Consider the following 20,000-nt stretch of genomic DNA (forward strand, 5'->3'; position numbering starts at 1 on the left):
GACCAAACCTATGAAAAGGTGAATCAGTCGGTGAATAAAAAAAAGAGACGAAAGATAATTGTGTCTTAAACAGGGACAAGGTTTGAGCTTCCGGGCCGCACCTCCCTACTCAAGCATCTGTTGAGTACCCCGCCCACGAGAATAATGACCTCGAGCGCAACAAATCACGGCAGAGACTTTTCATTAATCACCTATGTAATCAATTTTGATCACGATCTTTTCTGATCCAACGCTGTTCAAGACTTATCGTCCACGGTTTTTGCAAAGGTTTAAAACCTCAACTTCAGTTATGTAATGATACTAATTATTATTTCTGATTTGCTTGCTATTTATAACAATGAATTGGTTCATTGGTTTACTTATTTCAGCCTTCTTAGAGAACAGAAAAAGGTGCACTAGAAATGAAGAAAATTACACTGTATGTTCAATAAACACAAAGACTAAATAAAAATCATTACTATTTAGGATTTATGTGCTGGCTAAAGTAGCGTACGCTTCGATTCACGGTTGGCCACCACTGACAAAATGAAAACGAACCAGAAAGTTCGAGCGATAATTCAAGAATCGTTTACTTCCTAAACGTGCGTTTTTACTTCCAGTGTAATACAAGTCCCCGAATTTCTTCCTAAGCGGTAATATAGCATTGTCTGACAGGGGTATTTTTCCCAAGACAAGGGGAACACTTTTTTACAATCCACAGTTTAGTAGGCCAAAAGTCCAATCCAATATATTTAAATGCTACAGTAAAAGGAAATCGAGGCTGGTTGTCAAGGTTCTGTCGAACGCGAAAATGGTGCGGGAGTGAAAGGAAGAATTCGAGAAGAAATTTGAGAATCTCGTACTTCATGGACCTGATAGATTTAATTGGAGACTCGAGAACGGAAAGCCTGCCAGCTGGCTTTCTTCGCTCGATCAAAAACAAGTACAAGCAAGAGTCTTCCCGAGTTTTCCCAGCTGGAACTCCGTACAAATCCGACATTGAGGGCCCGAAAACCAGTTCCAAAGAAGGAGAATTGCAGAGATCCCTGTCGGCGGCTAGTGGCGTTTCAGTACCGGTGAGTGACGTCTTAGCAATTCCAAAATCTTATGCTAAAAGTATCCAGAAGTTAACATGCCACTTGCCTTGCACCTTCTTAGCAAATTTCTTGATTTTCTTGATTTGTTTACAACTACAATTTATGAGTTTCGCGGCGCCAACGCAAGCTTAGATCGTGTTGAAAAGCTGTTAGCCGTCAATTAATTGTCATTACCAGGAAAAACTAGAATATCATAGTCCTAGTTATTTCCATTGAATTACGTTATATTTACAAATTACGTTAAATACCTACACTTTGCAGAGATCGAGTTACGGTCTTCTATTCTGTAACTATGCAATACTAATATTGGTTAACGAATACAATAAATTTTAATGTTAAAATAAAATTTCTCGAGTTAAATCAAAATGAAAAGTTACAAAGGGTGAAAGGGTACCGGGAAAGCCATGAGGCAGAATTTGATCATTGTGGAACCTAGTCCTAGTGTGAAGACCTCATAAGTCTAGCTCTGATATATTATATATAGGTGGTTAGCAACCATTCTCCAGGGACAAAGATAACAATGGTATGGCAGCGATGACGTACAGTAACGCGAAAACCACTTACAGCAATGTTCTAAATGATGTTATATAATAACCCAAGTTATTCACGGATTTTGATTGGTTCTTGCCTACGATCTATTAGAGGACAGACGCACGATTGACGTCACCATCAGCTTTTATGCGAATAAAGTTTAATTCTTTATTATATAAAACAAATAGATTCCATGTAGTCGTGGGTCTGTTCAGTAATAGATCACAGAAGACGTCAAAATGTGGTAAGAACATCAGTGACACACTCGGGTATCACCGGGTATCGGATATCCAACAAGCATACCCACTCCTTCATATGCAAAAGCCTCCCTCCCTCCTGGGGGATTAACACTAAACAGACTTAAATACAATGGCACCCCTTTAAGGCTTTGGTCACATACTTGTACAACACGACTTTTGCTGACTCTGCTCCAAGCAGCTTGGCCCATGGTTGTGAAAAACAGTGACGAACATGTTTTCCTATCAAAGGAAACAACAAGGTGGCAGAATCAGGCAACAGCCACTACCCCTAAAGGAAAAAAGGGTGTTCAATGATGCGTGATGTGGCTGGCCACCGTATTTTGTGGTGCGCGTTTATGTTATTTTTCCTCCTCTATGGACAACTGTTCGGCACGATAAAACAGTCTAGAAGACGTCTAAATGGGGTAGCTTATCGCTGGAGTGGTTTTGATTATGTGAAATGGATGAACGTAAGGGAATTTGAAGATTATTTATCCTGGGTTTCGCTGGTTTTCCGAGGCGACAGTCTAGTCGATCATTTGCATGGTCATTTGCATGCTGATTGCGGTCTATTGTATTGGCTGCCCTGGAATTCTAACAATGATCTCCTTGGACGCTTCACTGCGTTACTGGGCTCCTCAAACACTCGTCGCGGTTCGCTAAAGATCAAGTTAAGGCGACACAAAAGACCGTGTGCTTACTATGCGAACTCGAATGCGACTTTCCATCTTATTCTAGATGTGGGCGACTTGGTGTTTAAATTGAATCCAGGCCCTGATAGTCGGATTACAACAATTGTTTCTTTAAATCGAACGGTCAAGAATGGACACCTACGGAGTCGACATTCTCTTCCAAAGGGATCTAATTTGCATAATCTTCGTTCTTTGGATCGCGTCAGTGTTGCTCCTAAATTTTCGTTCAACAGGGAATTCACCTCGTGCCTTATGAACGCTCGTTCATTATGCAACAAAACTCTTATTGTTAAAGACTTCGTTGTGGATTATAAGGTGGATTTGTTGGGATTACAGAAACATGGTTGCATATGGAAGGTAGTGAAGTGACTATTGGAGAGCTCTGTCCGAATGGTTATCGTCTCCTGCACACCCCACGATCGGTAGGACGGGGCGGAGGCGTGGGCCTTCTTTACAAGCAAGGTATTGGCTCTAAAACAAGGTTATGTGAGCATTCTTTTACATCATTTGAATGCATGGATGTCACTTTTGTTGCTCGTAAGAGTTTGAGAGCAATCGTTGTCTACCGTCCCCCGGGGGGTGCTTCAGTTGGAGTCTTTCTGGAGGAGTTTTCTAGTCTATTGGAAGAGACTGTAATATGCTCAGAAGAGCTTTTGATATATGGGGATTTTAACTTCCATATTGACGACAAGGCCGATGGGGACGCGACACGATTTAGAGAGCTACTGGATTTGTTCAATTTAAAGCAACATGTGTGTGTACCCACCCATGAATGAGGTCATATATTGGACTTGGTCATTACAAGGAATGAGACTGAGGGTGCCTTAGGCTTAAAGAATGTTACGGTCATGGAACAGTTTATCTCGGATCATAAGGTTGTTTACTTTAATTTGAATTTACGGAAACCACTAAATGAGAGGAGAACTGTCGTCTCTCGTAAATTAAAGGGTTTTGATTTTGATGCTTTTAATGATATTATTGGATCGTCGGGTTTGTTGGATGAGTGTGTCTCGCAAAGTATTGAGTCATTGGCTAGGGAGTATGATGAGGTCTTATGCAAGGCTTTGGACAGGTTGGCACCTAAAAGAACTCGCACTATTGTTATTCGACCAAGTGCTCCTTGGTATAATGAGGAGATCGCCATCCAGAAGAGAAAGAGGCGAAGGCTTGAACGTAAATGGCGTTCGACTGGTTTTGAGATTGACAGGGTGAATTATCTGGAACAGTGCAATGTTGTAAATGCTATGCTCTATAAGGCGAAAGAACAGCATTATTCAGCAGTTATTCAGGACAATGTCCATAATAGCAAGCTACTTTTTCGCACAGTTGATAAGTTACTGCAAAGGAACAAAGACAAAAGATATCCGTCTGCGAACAGTGACCAAGAACTCGCGAATGCCTTTGCCGATTTCTTTAGTGCCAAGATTGTGCGAATTCGTGATGAGTTGCTGATTAGGAAAGAATATCTGGGGGAGCGCACTATGGAGGATTTTGAGTGTACGTCATGCTTTAGCGAGTTCGAAATGATAGCAGATGAAGACGTCTTAAGGTTGACTAGAGGTTCAACTATTAAGGCATGCGTACTGGATCCACTTCCAGTAAGTATCATGCGGCAATGCTATTCTAGTCTTGTTCCTGTATTCAGAAGGGTGATTAATTTGTCATTGTCATCTGGATTGTTGCCCAAGGAACTTAAGGTTGCGCTGCTATTACCTCTTCTTAAGAAATTAAATGCAAATTTTGAGCAGTTTAGTAACTTTCGCCCTGTGTCGAATTTAAAGTTCCTATCTAAATTGATAGAGAAAACAGTGTTTGTGCAATTGAATAACTACCTTTGCGAAAATGATCTACATGAGCCTCTTCAATCGGCATACAAGATTTTCCACAGCACCGAGACTGCGCTTCTCACCGTTACAAATGACATTATGCTGTCATTGGACAAGGGCGAGAATGTTTTCCTTGTTTTATTGGATTTGTCGGCGGCATTTGATACCGTTAACCATACCTTGTTGCTGGCACGAATGCAGAAATCATTTGGCATCAGAGGAACTGTACTACGATGGTTTAATTCTTATCTTTCTCAAAGAACTCAGTTTGTTCACATCAATGAGACGAATTCTACGGTACGAGATCTTCCCGTGGGAGTTCCCCAAGGTTCAGTTCTGGGACCTGTGCTCTACCTTCTATATACCGCGCCACTTGCAAAAGTGATAAGATCTTATGGCTTGGATTATCATCTATACGCCGATGATACTCAGTTATATTTTGCATTCAAATCGGCGGATGTGGACGCTACTAAATCGAGGGTCGAGAACTGCATTTCTGCTATTTGTCGTTGGATGGATCTTAATGAATTGAAGCTAAACCACGACAAAACGGAGGTCATGCTCATCCACTCAAAGTATCGTCCCTCTCCATCCTTTCAGTCCCTATGTGTTGGTGATGAGAGCGTGGCTGCCTCTCAGTCGGCAAGGAGTCTTGGTGTTATCTTTGATGAGCACATGTCTTTTCATGCACATGTGTCTAGCATCTGTAGTTCATCATTTTATCATCTCAGGAATTTATCTAGAATTAGGAAGTATCTCACTAAAGAATCTGCAGCAGTTGTTGTTCACGCATTTGTCACATCGAAACTAGATTATTGTAATGCATTATTATATGGCCTGCCTAAATATCAGTTACAAAGATTGCAGTATGTACAAAACACGGCGGCTAGAGTTGTGTTGCAAATGAGTAGGTTTCAGCATATCACACCTGTTTTGTGCGAGCTTCACTGGCTGCCGATTCAATACCGTATTATTTTCAAGAATCTGCTTTTAGTGTATAAGGCACTGAATGGGATATCGCCTAGCTATTTAGCTCAGAAACTACATTATCGTTCTCATACTAGATCAATGAGGTCTGTTAGTAATGAATTTTTAATGCAACCTAGATCGTATACCAAGACTTATGGAGACAGAGCATTTGCTGTTCATGCACCAAGAGAATGGAACCTAATACCCTATGAAATTCGGAAGTCTAACAACATTTCGACTTTTAAAAGATCACTTAAGACGTACTTGTTTAGCAAATTTAGTAATAATAGATCATTGTTTCTATAGATTTGTATATATTCCTTTAGTTTTAATTTTTCCCTTTTTAATCATTGTAATCTCGAGTTTTAATAAGATAACCTAAGACGTACTTGTTTAGTAAATTTAGTAATAACAGATCATTGTTTCTATTGATTTGCATATATTGCTTTATTTTAATTTTTCCTTTTTTAATCATTGTAAATATAATAGAAAATGATTGTAAATTTGTAAATATTTATTGATAATGTGTTTATATACATGATTGTAAAGCGCCTTGAACATAGGATAAGAGCGCTATAGAAATAAAGTTATTATTGTTATTATTATGGCATGCATAGTCCTACACAAGGCCCTAGCTCTCAACTTTACAGGCCTTGTCTGGTTAATTTACGTTAATATATTTGTTTTACAGAGTTTTATGGCATGGCGTGTTCCATCAAGACTTGTTCAACAAAACAGAGCTCAACTTCAGGCTGCAGGTAACAGCACACTAATACTTAGTATCCCAGTCCGTATAGTTGTATTTTTAAATTTAAATTTATCTGTAGCTGAATGATAATCACTTCTGATGATGTAACATACGAAACGTTAAGTTTACAAAAAGTTATGCATTCAAGCAAATGTTTGTAACCGCTGTTTGCGTTTTATTCTTACTTACTGGGTTGCTGCATTTGCATGTGTAATATTAACTCATTGACTCAGGACTTGGAGTGAGACTTAACAGATTTTACTCTGTCTAACAGCCAACAATTTTACTAGTCAACCAGGGACATCCTGGAGAACCTGGGGAGTGAATGGATTAATTAAGAGTTTCAAATATTCTGTGTACTTTGTTCACAGGGTCTATTTGAGAGATAATCAGGCTGAGCATAATTTTTTTGTTTTGACATCTAGGAGGATACATGTATAATGAAGAAAGAGAGAAGCTGGGATCAAGAATGTCTGCTCATAGCAGGAGATCCAATAGAAGTCCTCAAATTCAGCCAGTTTCAAGAGAAAAGGATGAATGTAAGTCTTGATTATCAAGAGAAATATTTTGTAGAACAAGTGGGTCACAATACACCTGTAAAACAAATGAATGTAAACAGCATTTTCAAATTAGCCTCTTATTAAAAGTGTTAACTTTTTCTGCTTACTTATAAACTTGCATTTTTGTGGGCAGTCAAAGTGATCTTAAAGATGCTGGCTAATGGACGAAGGGACTATCATTTGGGCTTCTTAATAATAGGTACCTTGCATCATTAGCAATCAACGCTAACCCTAACACTCAATAAAGACAGTGACTTTGAGTACTTTAAGGTCATTAGGGCATGACTGTCATAAAAAGGAAGTAGAGTAAAGTTAAGTTATCTGGCAAACATAGAAAAGGGTAACTAAAGTTGGATTTGTGTACACAGTCGTGACTAGAATCGATATGGCACAGTCAGGTGCAACACTTTACGACAACTACGTAGCATTGCATTAGGACTTGGTGAGGTGAAGATGCTGTGTGTAAATTATATAAAGGTCACCCTTGATGATGACATCAATAACTAACCATCCTTGAATGAGTGCCGAAGCTTAAATAGTGCAGATTAGTACCGGTACTTATTACATTACTTGGGGTGCATAGAATGGCCGGCTCAGAAGCTTGTGACCTTAAAGTGTTTAATTCTGGTTCAGAGCTGGGCTTTTGTGAGACTCAGTTTAGAAATCTGTGCAGATTAGTTAGAAAGACATTGGCACAACCAAAAATTGAAAAGCCCACACTTTTGCCCCCAGTCCCACCCCCCTTCCCCTAATGGAAGGCCTAGGGTTGTGTCTGTTGCGTGGGTCTGATGTTTGAGTTGCCAGGGTAAGCCACCATGAGATCCGCCCTTATCTAGGAGCTGCCTGCCTATAGTGAAAGGTCCTGTATATTTTGGTCATCCATTAGCTGCAATTAGCATTATAGCCATATTAGTATAAATACACATCAGGTGATTATGCAAAAGCGCACGCTCTCATTGGCTCGCTATCTCGGATTATCAGCCGATAATCACCTCAATGGACAAAATGGCTGCCAGTAGTTGCTTTGCCACTGTAAGTGAAGATGATTTCGCATTGAAATGTTTTTTTTTTGTCTTTTTTGAGATAATCACCTGTGTATTTATACTAATTAAAACAATTATTCGCCTCAGGCTCAGTGATTATAGGTGAATATTCACCTCGACTTCGTCTCAGTGAATATTCATCGATAATCACTTCGCCTTTGGCGAATAATTGTTAAAGTGGTACTACGACCAAAAAAAAATTTTGTTTTTCCTTTGGATTTCAAAACTATGTTAACTAAACACTAACTCACCCAAGTTTTAAGTTCTGATTTTAAAGACACCTGTTTATTTTAGCTGGAATTTTCTTATTTATTGGTCCGCCATTACTAACTTTAAAATCTTGAGAGAGCTGGGTCGAGGAGAAAATGACGTCAAACACTCACTAGTTTAAGAATGCAATGCGTGTGTACGCGGCCTAATTAATATGCAGCACAGGGGTTTTGGCTTTCAGACTTTTCAACCCGTGTTTTGCATATATAATAAATTGCGTTTACACGCTGAAATTTTAAGCTAGTGAGTAGATGACGTCATTTTCTCTAGATCCAACCCTCTGAGGTCCAATCGGCCAGTTTTGAACATGAGTAATGGCAGACCATGAAATCCAAAACTTACACTCAAAATAAACAGGCTTTGGATAAAATTCAAAGCTCAAAATTTTGCCAGTTAGGTGTTAAGCGAACACGCTTTCAAAATCTGAAGAAAAAAAGGGAATGATTTTTTGCTCATAGTACCACTTTAAATATTGAGACTTAATTTCAAGCCTTTACAACTATTATTCTTGCTTTAAATTAAGAGTTGAAAAGGAAAGGAAAGGATAAAGTGTCCAGTCATTCTAGCACTGGAGCGCTAATTGGGGACACTAAACTGAAATTAACAATTCATGCAAATAAAGTCAAACAAGTTAATACTGACAATCCCTTTTTAAATGCAGTACCAAGGTTGGACTCAGCTAACTCTGTGAAGAAAAACCCAGCGCAGAGGCAAGCTACACCACCAGTTCAAGTCAGTGACACATAACTGTTCTTCCTCTCACCTTATGAGCAAATGTTTTACAATTTATGCAAGCACGCATAACACAAGTAAAAGACGAGTGTCTGTGTTTTTGTCTCCGATTCGATTTATGAAACAAACTGCAATAGCAATAATTTAAATCATTTTACACAGTACTACAGTATAAGGCCTGTTTGTTAAACTATAACTCAGAATAGCTGCACAGTAGTACTTTTCAGTTTCTACATTGGGGATACAACTGCTATATTGGCAGAAAGAAATGAAGAATATCCTTTGAGTAATATCAGCGTTTATTGTGTTTATAGAAACAGCAGAGCAAGTGGTTATCAATAAAAAGAGAATTTATCCCTTCAATTTATAATAAACACTCTTGCATTACATGTATATGTTCAAATGAAGTACATGTACAGTGTATTCTCTTGTCGTATGGATTTTTTTTTACTTTCATAGACACCCCTGCCAGCTGTGAGAAATTTGACTAAACAGAAAAGCCAAGGTAAACAGTCTTCTTTTTGCATTAAATTTTAGTTTACAATAATATTGTAACCATATAGGTAAATTGAAATATTTGGCATCATGGAAATACCCTATAATTAATGTTGCTGTTTTTTCCTTGTCATCTTGCACCATGCAGATAAGAACATTTTGAAAGACTTGGAAGAAGCCAAAAAGCTTGCAATTAATGACAAGGTATTAACTTGTTTGTAAACAGTCTAAAAATAGGAAAATTTGTTAAGAAAATAGTAATCTGCATGATTGTGACTGAAAAAAGAAATACAATTGAATGGACTCAGACTTTTGTTTTCCTTCTGCATAAAATTACATTGTTAAGGCTCTTGAGATGAGCAAAATTCAAACCTCAGTTGGTATTAATAAATTAATTTTTATTAATATATGGCTAGACAGTGTTTCTGGTCAATATGATGCACACTCTGATTGGCTAAGAGCAGCTAAGCGCTAGGGCATTATTACCCGGTAATGCCCACAGGCCAATTATGGATTATGCACATTTAGTTTTTCTTCTTTAATTAAGAACCGTTCTGTTAGCCATATGATAAACAACTTAATAACCTTGACTGTTCAGTCGTTACAGCAAAATTCTCAAACCTTGGCCTAGCTGTATTAATCTCGCTATACAACAAGGCCTCCGTTCGAGATTTTGCTGTAATGACCTCACTTTCAGTTATTAAGTGGTTATTAATCGCAGATTGGGGTGTTAATCTATTATGTCTCAGTGCTATAAAGTAAACTTGACACCTTATAAGCAAAGGTCACCATAATTACTATAATAACTATCATCATTATTATTATTATTAAATTATTATCATGATTATTAACCATGATTTCAGTTCTTTTTTCTAAAACTCTAACCTTTCCTTTTCTTAGTCCATCAAGAAGTCTGTTCATCCCCACTCACTGGAGGCAGTCGAATCATGGCTAAAAACAGCTACACACAAAGGTTCACTTTGCTTTACTTTTTCCTTATAAATTATCCACACCATATTAGTAGACTAAGTATTATTTTCATGTTTGTGTTAGTTCAGAAGAAGCACTCAAAGTCATTTCAAGCCATGTTTTACTCGCACTTGATTGCAAAATGATGGAATTCAGCAGTAAGACCATATTAATTGCAACCAATTAGAGCGGTTTTCAAATGAGTGTCGTAAAACCAAAACCAAAGTAATTACTTTGGCCAATCAAGAAGGACAGAGACAATCCATTCAACCAATCAAAACTCAAAGTAATTACACGTAGCCGACACAAAGAGCGGGAAAATGTGCAGACACGAGCCACAATTGGTTTTGGTTTCACTTCTGATTGGTTGAAAAAGTGGTGCAAGAATTTTGAACCAATCACTGAGTGAAGTAATGCAAACCCAAAGTAATTATCTAATTACTTTCAACACTCAACTGAAAACTACTCTAAACCTGGCCTGAAGAGCAAATTGGCCCACATTTCCATTACATTTCTGGGAGCTCAAGCCATTTCCATTTTAAGGGTGGTATGGCAACCTGACATTCTACAGTATATTTTAGCAACATGACCACTACTTTAATTAATATGTCAGTCATAACCATAATTAGTTAATTATAGTTAAATAATTTTTCAATGTTTTGATTTATTGCATATTACCTGTAATTTAGCCATGCATTTTTCACTCTTTCTATAAAAGGAGTAACAAAATGAATAATGTAATGTATGTACATACTTATTATAAGTTGTTTAGCATTGTAAAGAAAGGTCATGGATCGTTTACTTTCTCTTTTGGTTTCAAGAACGTGAGCTAGCTCTCAAGTTCTTCAGCACTCTTTCTGGGGTAAAAACAGACAAACTGGAGATGCTCAGCCAGAAATTAAACAATGACCACACTGAGAAAAGCTGTGAGATCTGTGACAGTGGCAGAATTGAGGAAGCTCTACAAGCACTTGCCAGGTATATTTACCTTCAATATTGCAGCCAGAAGGTCCTTGTTTCTAGAAGATTCACAGTTATCAGGGTTATTAAAAACAGAAACCCACACGTGGATCCAAATGAGCTAATCACAATGCTGAATGTGCTCATTAGATACACTGTAGTAACTCTCTTGAGAAGGATTTTGTGCCTTTTTTTGTCTTTTGACATTTTTGAAGGACTGAACTTTGATTGGCCCAACACATCTTATTTTTTGCTTGCTTTTTTAAAAGTTGTTTTTCCTTTCCAAATAAGGCATTTATTTGGACTTTTGCTGTGCCATTTGCTGATGTTTTATGCCAAGCACTTCTGAACACTGCTTGAACAGTAAAAATGAAATTGAAATTGAACTTTAGGTACAGTAAAATTGAGCGTATTGAAATTGGCCTCTTAAAAAATAAGAAGACTTTATAGTGCCATAATACACACAAAATGCACATAGTCCTTAAGAATTAAGTATTAGCAATAACAGCATTACAAACTTCTATACAGGCTAATAAAATAAAATTATTTGTGACTGTCAAGATGATAGATCTAGTTTTTTGATTTACCAGTATCTTCAATTCCTAGGTAGAAACACTTGGTTAAGAATACGTCAACATTTCAGTTCTTTGTTTCATTCACTAACATTAACCGTTGGACTCCCATTCAATCTGATTTTACTTGTCAATGGGGAACCCCTGGGAGTCAATGGGTTAATAAACATTTTGATGCCTTTAGTTAACTACACTGTACTTTTGATACATTTCGTAAGTTCTTTGTTCCTTAGTAAGGACGGTGCCTACTAATTTAAGATATTTTTCCCTGGTCTGGGATTATGCAGAAAACGTAGATCTTAACAAGTGTTATTGAAATCCAAAAAGAAAATTGGGGGTAACCACGCATTTTTCAAAGATAATTCATGAATAATATTTGTAAAAAGCTTTAAAATACAAAGCAATGTATGGCATTCTTTCTCAAATTGAAGCTTAATTATCTGTCAAAAATGCATGGTTACCCCCAATTTTCTTTTTGAATACCAAGAGTACTTACCAAGATCTACTTTCTCCGGATAGTTTTAAACCGCGCAAAAATATCCCTGTATTAGTAAGCACTGGCGATAGGAAATCTGAGTATCTGGAGACGTGCAGAACGTATGCGCAATAACAATAGTAGGCACCGTCCTTATAAGCTTTGGAAAATTTGATCCACTGTCCTTAGATTAGATCAAAATCTTTATCCAAGATATTTTCCCCATAAACGTTTTGGTCCAGGAGGTCTTTAGGGTTTGCAGCTGATCTGTCATTTTTCTTTTGGCAAATAAAGTAGAGATGAAACAACAGGCAAAAGGACAAAGTTTAAAATTTACCAATTTAATTGATGTTAATGAACATCCTGGCTGAAATATCTTTTTTTCATTTAATTTAAGGGACTTTATAATATCAGTTTTTCCCCTTTTGATTTATACTTATTAACATTAATTTTTATCTGTAACACTGTTCATGATTTGTTCCCTGGGCCACAGAAGTGATACTGTTTTGTCACGGAGCAAACTTCTCTCCAATCCAAAGAGGACCCCAGACATCACCAAACAGTCATTCTACCAGAAAGCCAGGCAGCGCCTGCCAGTACATTTGCGTCAACAGTATCAGACTTGGCACCACTTGCCTGTGTACAAGGTGTCCAGTGATGCAGCTATTAATAAGAGTGCAATGTTCACACAGACAAGCAGGAAATATGGGCGGCATTTTACCATTCATCCAGAGTGGGGACTGCACAAGCCTATTTTCCTGTAAGAGGAAACAATTGACTTGGTGGATGATGCCAAAAATATCCAAAAACTTGTGCACAGAGAAAGTAACAATATTATATTCAATCCATATAAATTACAAGTATCAGTAAAAAAATTATATGGCCCATCTCTCTGCTCAAAATTGCTATAGAGGACTACATTTTCCTCATAGTTTTGCACTTTTCACAGATGCAATTTTCAACCATTAAAATTGTCCTACCTGAAGGATTAACCAGAAACTAGTCATCAAGGTCCAGTCCAAACTCTTGATACATAGCTTTTGTGGTTGTTCCGTCTATCTCAGCTTTTAATATAAAAAGTAAACAAAATAATTATTGATGAAAAGAAAACTTACTTACAATACTGTAACTACTGATGTAATTCACAACTGGAAAGAAATGGCTGCAAAGTGTTGTGTAATGTCATTCATTAAAAAATCACTTCATGGACGAAAAAAACATTTGGTAACCTAATTTTCCAATGATTAGCTGACCAACATCCTTGATTTCATTGTATTCATGAAGCTTGTCTATGTGCTCCTGTAACTCTCCTTCACAGTATCTAATAAAAGCAAAACAAAAATGATAATGCTGTGATTATTTTTTTTCCCAGAATTGTCATCTTTCAAAAATTAATGCTGGTATTTGAAAACGTAATTATTATCACAAAAGTTCAATTCCGTTCAGTTTGTTCACTAATATTACTGGGTGTCTTCCTGTGATGCCAGCTTGATCAGGTGACTCCACAAGTAAAATAATGTTTTTCTCAAAGGAAGGAATGAGTTGGCAAGACAAGGTACTACATGTATGACATCATTCATGCCAAATAACAAAAATTAATCATTTGCATGATATGGGATTTTAATGAGTGGTCTCGTAGAATGATGGTAAAATAACATCACCAGAGGGTTAATAATAATAATAATAATAATAATAATAATAATAATAATAATAACAATAATATCAATAGTTGTTATCGATATTAATCATTAAAACAAAAAAGAAATTACTCCTTACAAAAGTAATTATTGGTTTGTTTGAGCAAGGTTCCTGAAATGAAAGACTTGTATTTTTTTCCACAAACTTAATAAGATGGCACATTCACTCGTTTTGTGGTAAAGAGTTAACAATATCTTTCTACATGTGTCTGTCCAATCCAAGTAAAATTCATGTAAACCATAGGATTTGCTAGGTTTATAAAAAATTAATATGAAATACCAACAGGTTTAAAGTACAGGTCACTCATTACAAAACCTTTACTATTGCTAAACTTACGCCTCGTTAGGCCTTATAAGAGATGTTTAGCATAAGGCCACGATGTATGTAAATGATCTGTTATTAGTGGACTTAGTGGAAATACCCAGGGGATCTGTTTGTATTTCAAAGGAAGTTATTCGAGCATGTATTGTGTTTGTGATATGTCCTGTTTTGCAAGTAATTTTTTGAGCCGCGCATTCAGAAACTAAAAAAAAAACACTGGAAAGCCAAGCTATCGAAAACCTGCTGGAACTTTGGCAAAAAAAAAAAACAAAAAAAAAAACGAAGAGGCTGTTCCCCATAACTAAGTGCAACTTAAAAAGAAGAATTGGTTGATTTTAGTTTCATAGTTTTTGACATCCAACTTTTGATATTTGCTCGACATTTTGTCTTCAACAATATAAAGCTCACCTCACTCTCTCTCATTTTTCCCCTAATCCCCTGGGTATTTCCACTAAGTTCACTAATAACAGATCATTTACATACATCGTGGCCTTATGCTAAACATCTCTATTAGGCCTATCTACCTACTCTTTACTGAGTTCTTCCACTTCCTTATTCAAGACTTCAAGCTTTTCTTCTAATGTTTGAATCTGGTCAAGCAATGATGCTTTTTCCTCATCAGGTGCATGTAGCTCTCTGGATTGAAGCTGAATGTTTTTTTAATTAGTAAAACAATATCACAACCAACTCAGCAGACAAAAAAAAACATGTTTTATGGCTCTGTTTAATGGGTGACTAACAAGGTAGAAAAATTGACCAATTCAGGTCCCAGTTGTTCAAAGGTATCCATTTAAATCTGTCCAAAGATTTGCTCTGTACACGTAACTGTGAATATGCATAAATAAGCACAAGTAGAGGCAAGTACAAAATCTTTTGCCATTACATGTAAAGTGATGTTCACTTTTAACTCTGGATAGTGAACCACTGGATAAAGTTATCCAGTCTTTGAACAAGTGGGGCCAGATCTCTATTTGTTGAGAGCACTTAATAATAATTAACAATGATTTAGATAAACATACTGGCAAAAACTAACGATAAACGCGTCTGACGTTTCGGCAACATTCTGGTGCCATTGTCAAGGGAAACTAAATTAAATATGCGATCTCAAGAGAAACTAAGAGTCCAGAGTCATTAATTTGCATGAGTTAGACAAAGACCTTAGCGTGAAATTGAATTGAGTCTGATTGTACATTGTCTTGTTAATGATGTTACTCATTTTACAATATTAATACGACCGTGTTTAAATATACAATCAGACTCAGTTCGTGCTAAGGTCTTTGTCTAACTCATGCAAATTAATGACTCTGGACTCTTAGTTTTTCTTGAGATCGTATATTTAATTTAGTGTCCCTTCAGTTGACAATGGCGCCAGTATGTCGCCGAAACGTCGGACGCTTTTATCGTTAGTTTTTGCCAGTATATGTAAACTTCATAATAGATAACTATTTTACTAATGCACTGAACCCAAGAATGATGGACCTTGACAGAAGGTGGTGTAGAAGTGTGTTGTTTGTGATCTTGACAATAAGGAAGATGCCTACTATTGTTAGTGCGCATAATTATGTTCTGTGCATCTCGAGATACTCGAGTTTCCTACAGTTGGTGCTTACTAATACAGAGATATTTTTGCGCAGTTTAAAATTATGTGGAGTAAGCAGAACTTAGTATTTACTCTTGGTATCCAAAGCGAAAAGTAGCAGTAACCATGCATTTTCCAGAGATATTAAACGATGCCACACATTGCTTTGTATTTTAAAGCTTTTTACAAATATTGTTGATTAATTAATTATCTTTGAAAAATGTGTGGTTATGCCCAATTTTCTTTTTGGATTTCAGTAGCACTTTTAAGATCTGCTTTTCCCACTTATTCACATAACCACAAAATTATACCTTTGAATTAAAAGACACCGTCCTAACTCTAAAGATGACATCTCAGGGATGATTAACTTTCATCCAAGCATCAGATACTACAGTGAGAGTGAGTCTGTGACCTCAATTATGCTTTGATGAGACTCTTTGTTAATTAATTAACCAAGACAAGTGAAAAAGCAAATGAAAAAAGCATACATGTGTATGGTATGCATCATTGCATCTGGTGGGTTGAGTAAGACCAAATACAGTGTAGCCCCACTTTCTATACATTAAAATAAGGCATCATCTCTAGGCTCTGGGGAATCAATTCACACAAATCCTTATATTTATTCCCTAGAGCCTCGAGATGATTCCTTTTGTTTTGGACTGAATTTTAATACATCGAAATCAGTCTTTTAATATGAAGAAGCCTTGGAAAGGAAGACATCAGCTCTTTGCTTAACACCCAGTACATGACACTTCCAGACCCCTTCCAAACCAACTTAAGTACATTTTGTGTAACTGTTTGAGGAGGTGGGGGAGGTGCGGTGGCACTTGACTCTGGATCGAGTGGTCCGGGTTCAGGCCCTGGCCGGGGACATTGTGTTGTGTTCTTGGGCAAGACACCTTACTCTCATGGTGCCTCTCTCCACAGGTGCATAAATGGGTATCGTATTTACCTGTGTATAATACGCACTTTTTTTCCACTAAAACAGCTCTGAAAATTGAGATGCGTATAATACACATGGAATTCATTGTTTTAGACGTGTGTCCCTCATGAACATATAAACAAAGACACGTTGGTTTTTGATTGAAAAGTAAGGCTTAAAAATTTAGATCCAGATAAATTAACCTTCCTGTTTAAATGAACAACTGATCAACATAGCCTTCACTTTTGAGCGATTAATTGAAACATCAAAATGGCCACGAAACTCACTGGAGTTTACACTTCCGGTCTGATAAATTACACTCATTAATTTCACTGAAGGCAATCCGTCCATGTGGTGCACTGGGGAGAAGAAGAAGAAGAAGAAGCCTGCTTATTTATGCTTTTGAGGCTCGTGTGACTGAAAGCATAAAAGCAGCATTTGCAGAGAAAACACCAATTTAGCAGTAATTCTTGGCGGATTGACCTCAGTTCTGCAGCCCCTTAATGTTTCTTTAAATAAACCACGTAAAGATAGGCTTGGGAAGAGGTGGATGGCGGATGGAATCGATGGCCACCAAAAGAAGCCCTCAGAAGAAATCATCGCTTTATGTGGATCGTTGGTGCATCATGACATAATATCCTGAAGAGATGATTGAGTCATATTTTGTCAAGTATGGAGTGCTAAAAAAACCTTGATGATACACAAGACGATCTTGTGGATGGACAACAAAGATGAACTTGTCAATGACGAATCTTGTGCGAGAGAACTGTTCGATTTTGACAACAAGTTAGAGTTTCTATAAAGGTTTCAGTTTTTAAACACTTTACTTCTAGGCTTATTTACTTTACTGTTATAAGTGGCGGAACAAATTTTCTTATCCAGGAAATGGATTTTTTTCACGCTAGTTTTGCATGAACAATTTCTCTGTTTTCTGCTTGAACCTTTTTTTTTTTTTTCAAAATGCAGTCCAAAATTGTGGTGCGTATTATACACAGGTAAATACGGTACCTGCGAATTTAATGCCGGGCGTAACCCTGCAATGGACTGGCATCCCATCCAGGTGGGGAGTAAAAATACTCTTAGTCGCTTCATGCCACAGAAACCGGGATAAGCTCCGGCCTAATGGGCCACTTGGCTGGTATGCAGACTTAACCTTTTTTTTACCTTTGAGGAGGTGGGGTGGTCAAGTGGTTTAAGGGCACTTGACCCGGGTTCAAATCCCATTGTAACCACTGGTTTGGATTTGTTTCTGGTTGTCCCGGATTCAACTCTACCACGCTTTGTAAATAGCCAACTGATTGCCTCCTGCCAGTTGGGGTTCTTAATCATATTTCTGTTAAGTTCAGGGACCGGTTGCTCAAAGCATGGTTAGCGCTAACCGTTGGTTAAGAGATATCAAACCTATAGGTTTCCATGGTATTTAACGCCAGTTAGCGCTAACCATGCTTCAAGCAACCCGCGCAAGATTGTTAAAAGTAGGGTGCCTGTGACCTAGCTTGATAGCTAAGTGCACTTCCACTATAAACAAAGCATTTACATTTTTTGACTGTTGAATACTGACAATTTTCGATTTCTGAATTCTTGAAAGTAACAGTAGACAGTGACTGTCAACTTGTACTGTAAACTGAAGACACTAGTTACTTACAGGAGATTTGAAAGGCCGACTTAACTTGGAGCCACTCCTAGTAAATGAACACAAAGAAAACCTGTTATTCAAAACACTAAAATAATCTCATGAAATCATTCACAAAGTAAACTCAACATCTGCCAACAACTTTTGTACAGGTCTGGGCAATCCAGGCACAGGCAGCCCAAGCTCGGTGTACGATTTATAGACTTTGTATGGGAAAACATACTTTGAGCATTTATGCTAAAATAGGCTGTAACTGTAGAAATAAAGTTTGGTTACCTCTACATACAGTTGTCCTCGTCTTTTCTGTGCAATCGGAGGGCAAACTTGAGTCCGTTTTAGACGGGTTTGTGGCTTTCAAATTTTTGCGATGTGGTTAGTTGTCATTTCCCCTCATATAGTTATCTGCCAGAACTCACTGTGTGCTCCAAGAGTTGAGTTAATGTGATAAGAAATTTATCTGGCCTTAAAGCTGTGGTGTTTTTATGGCAATTCGGACCGTTGCTTTGTGATACGAGAGCAACTTGTGGGACAAGATCGCCACGAGTCACCAGCCTTTCTTCTCTTTATGAGGGGGATTGACAACTAACGACATTGCAAAAATTCAAAAGCCACAAACCCATCTAAACCGGACACAAGTTTGCCCTCCGATTGCACAGAAAAGATGAGGACAACCATATGTAGAGGTAAGCGAACTTTATTTCACCATTTACAGCTTATTTTAGCATTTATAAGCTCAAAGTATGTTTTCCCATACAAAGTCTATAAATCGTACACCGAGCTTGGGCTGCCTGTGATCCACGCAACCTTACTTTGCAGATAAAGGGGTTTAGTTTTATGCACCAGTCAAAGTAAAATAAGCCTCATTGGCTGTCGAAACTAAGGCATACGTGCCAACTCTCCCGGATTATCCGGGAGTCTCCCGGATACGGAACGAATCTCCCGGTCTCCCGTACGGGTCCTTAAATCTCCCGGATAAAAACAACTCTGAACCTTTCACAGACGTTTCTCCATTCTAGACTCAAATTGCATCCCCAGGTTTAAAAAAAATTCAATTTTTTCAAACTCGTTTCATTGTTTCTTAATGCACTTCTTCATCTCTGAGTTTCAAACAAACGTTAATAGAACTAAACAAAATGCCTTCCTTTAGCTATCATAGCCATATAACCGATTGTTTGATTGGATCTCCAATTAACCAATAAAAAATCTTGACATAATGGCGGCAGAATATTCTTAAAGTCTGAAGGAACTGCTGGGGGATGGGTGGGTGCGTTTAAGGGGGGGGGGAGAGGAGGGGAGAGGGAGTGGGTAGGTTGATCGAGGGGGGAGGGGGGAGGGGTGGGGAGACCGGCTGGAAAAAATCTCCAGATTTTAGATCTCCATAGGTTGGCATCTCTGCTAAGGGTCTTTTGTTCCTGTGGTTAGCACATTTGAAAGACAAAAGCAATGTTTGTAAACAGATTGTCTTCCCTATTTGTGCACCTTACCTTGAGGCCAACGATGACCGTCTCCCTGTAAACGTTGGAGTTTTCTGAGTCTTAGAAGCGATTTGCGATTCACTGTCAGAGCTATTTGCCGTCAACAAGGAAGGCTTGAAATCTTTTCCAGAACAATTAGATCTGTTTCGAAAGGAAGATGCCTAGCTTTTAATAATAATAATAATAATGGCTATAGCTTTAAAACGCTTTTAAAA

General features: G+C 37.7%; 2 protein-coding genes across 3 annotated transcripts in view; one reads left to right on the top strand and one right to left on the bottom strand.

Moving 5' to 3' along the window:
• Positions 1 to 748: 748 nt before the first annotated feature.
• LOC138032181 (uncharacterized) lies at positions 749 to 13,501 on the top strand. The gene is made up of 9 exons (XM_068879788.1): positions 749 to 1,055; positions 6,025 to 6,091; positions 6,507 to 6,620; positions 8,616 to 8,686; positions 9,146 to 9,191; positions 9,330 to 9,385; positions 10,082 to 10,154; positions 10,972 to 11,128; positions 12,651 to 13,501. The coding sequence occupies exons 1-9, from the start codon at positions 846 to 848 to the stop codon at positions 12,919 to 12,921; spliced, it is 1,065 nt and encodes a 354-aa protein (XP_068735889.1). The 5' UTR covers positions 749 to 845; the 3' UTR covers positions 12,922 to 13,501.
• Positions 12,779 to 20,000, bottom strand: part of LOC138032188 (DNA repair protein SWI5 homolog) — a 7,454-nt gene continuing 232 nt past the window's right edge. Inside the window, exons 2-7 of one of the 2 annotated variants that reach the window (XM_068879800.1) lie at positions 19,795 to 19,926; positions 18,323 to 18,359; positions 14,705 to 14,823; positions 13,387 to 13,478; positions 13,138 to 13,221; positions 12,779 to 12,915 (exon numbers count right to left, since the gene is read on the bottom strand). In XM_068879800.1, coding sequence (XP_068735901.1) covers positions 13,157 to 13,221; positions 13,387 to 13,478; positions 14,705 to 14,823; positions 18,323 to 18,359; positions 19,795 to 19,926 — 445 coding nt within the window. In that variant the 3' untranslated portion in view covers positions 12,779 to 12,915; positions 13,138 to 13,156. Of the gene's footprint in view, positions 12,916 to 13,136; positions 13,222 to 13,386; positions 13,479 to 14,704; positions 14,824 to 18,322; positions 18,360 to 19,794; positions 19,927 to 20,000 lie in introns of those variants that run through there. The other variant, XM_068879807.1, reaches the window with a different exon arrangement.

This window comes from Montipora capricornis, chromosome 2 (assembly GCF_036669925.1).
Source record: "Montipora capricornis isolate CH-2021 chromosome 2, ASM3666992v2, whole genome shotgun sequence".
Lineage (NCBI taxonomy): Eukaryota > Metazoa > Cnidaria > Anthozoa > Scleractinia > Acroporidae > Montipora > Montipora capricornis.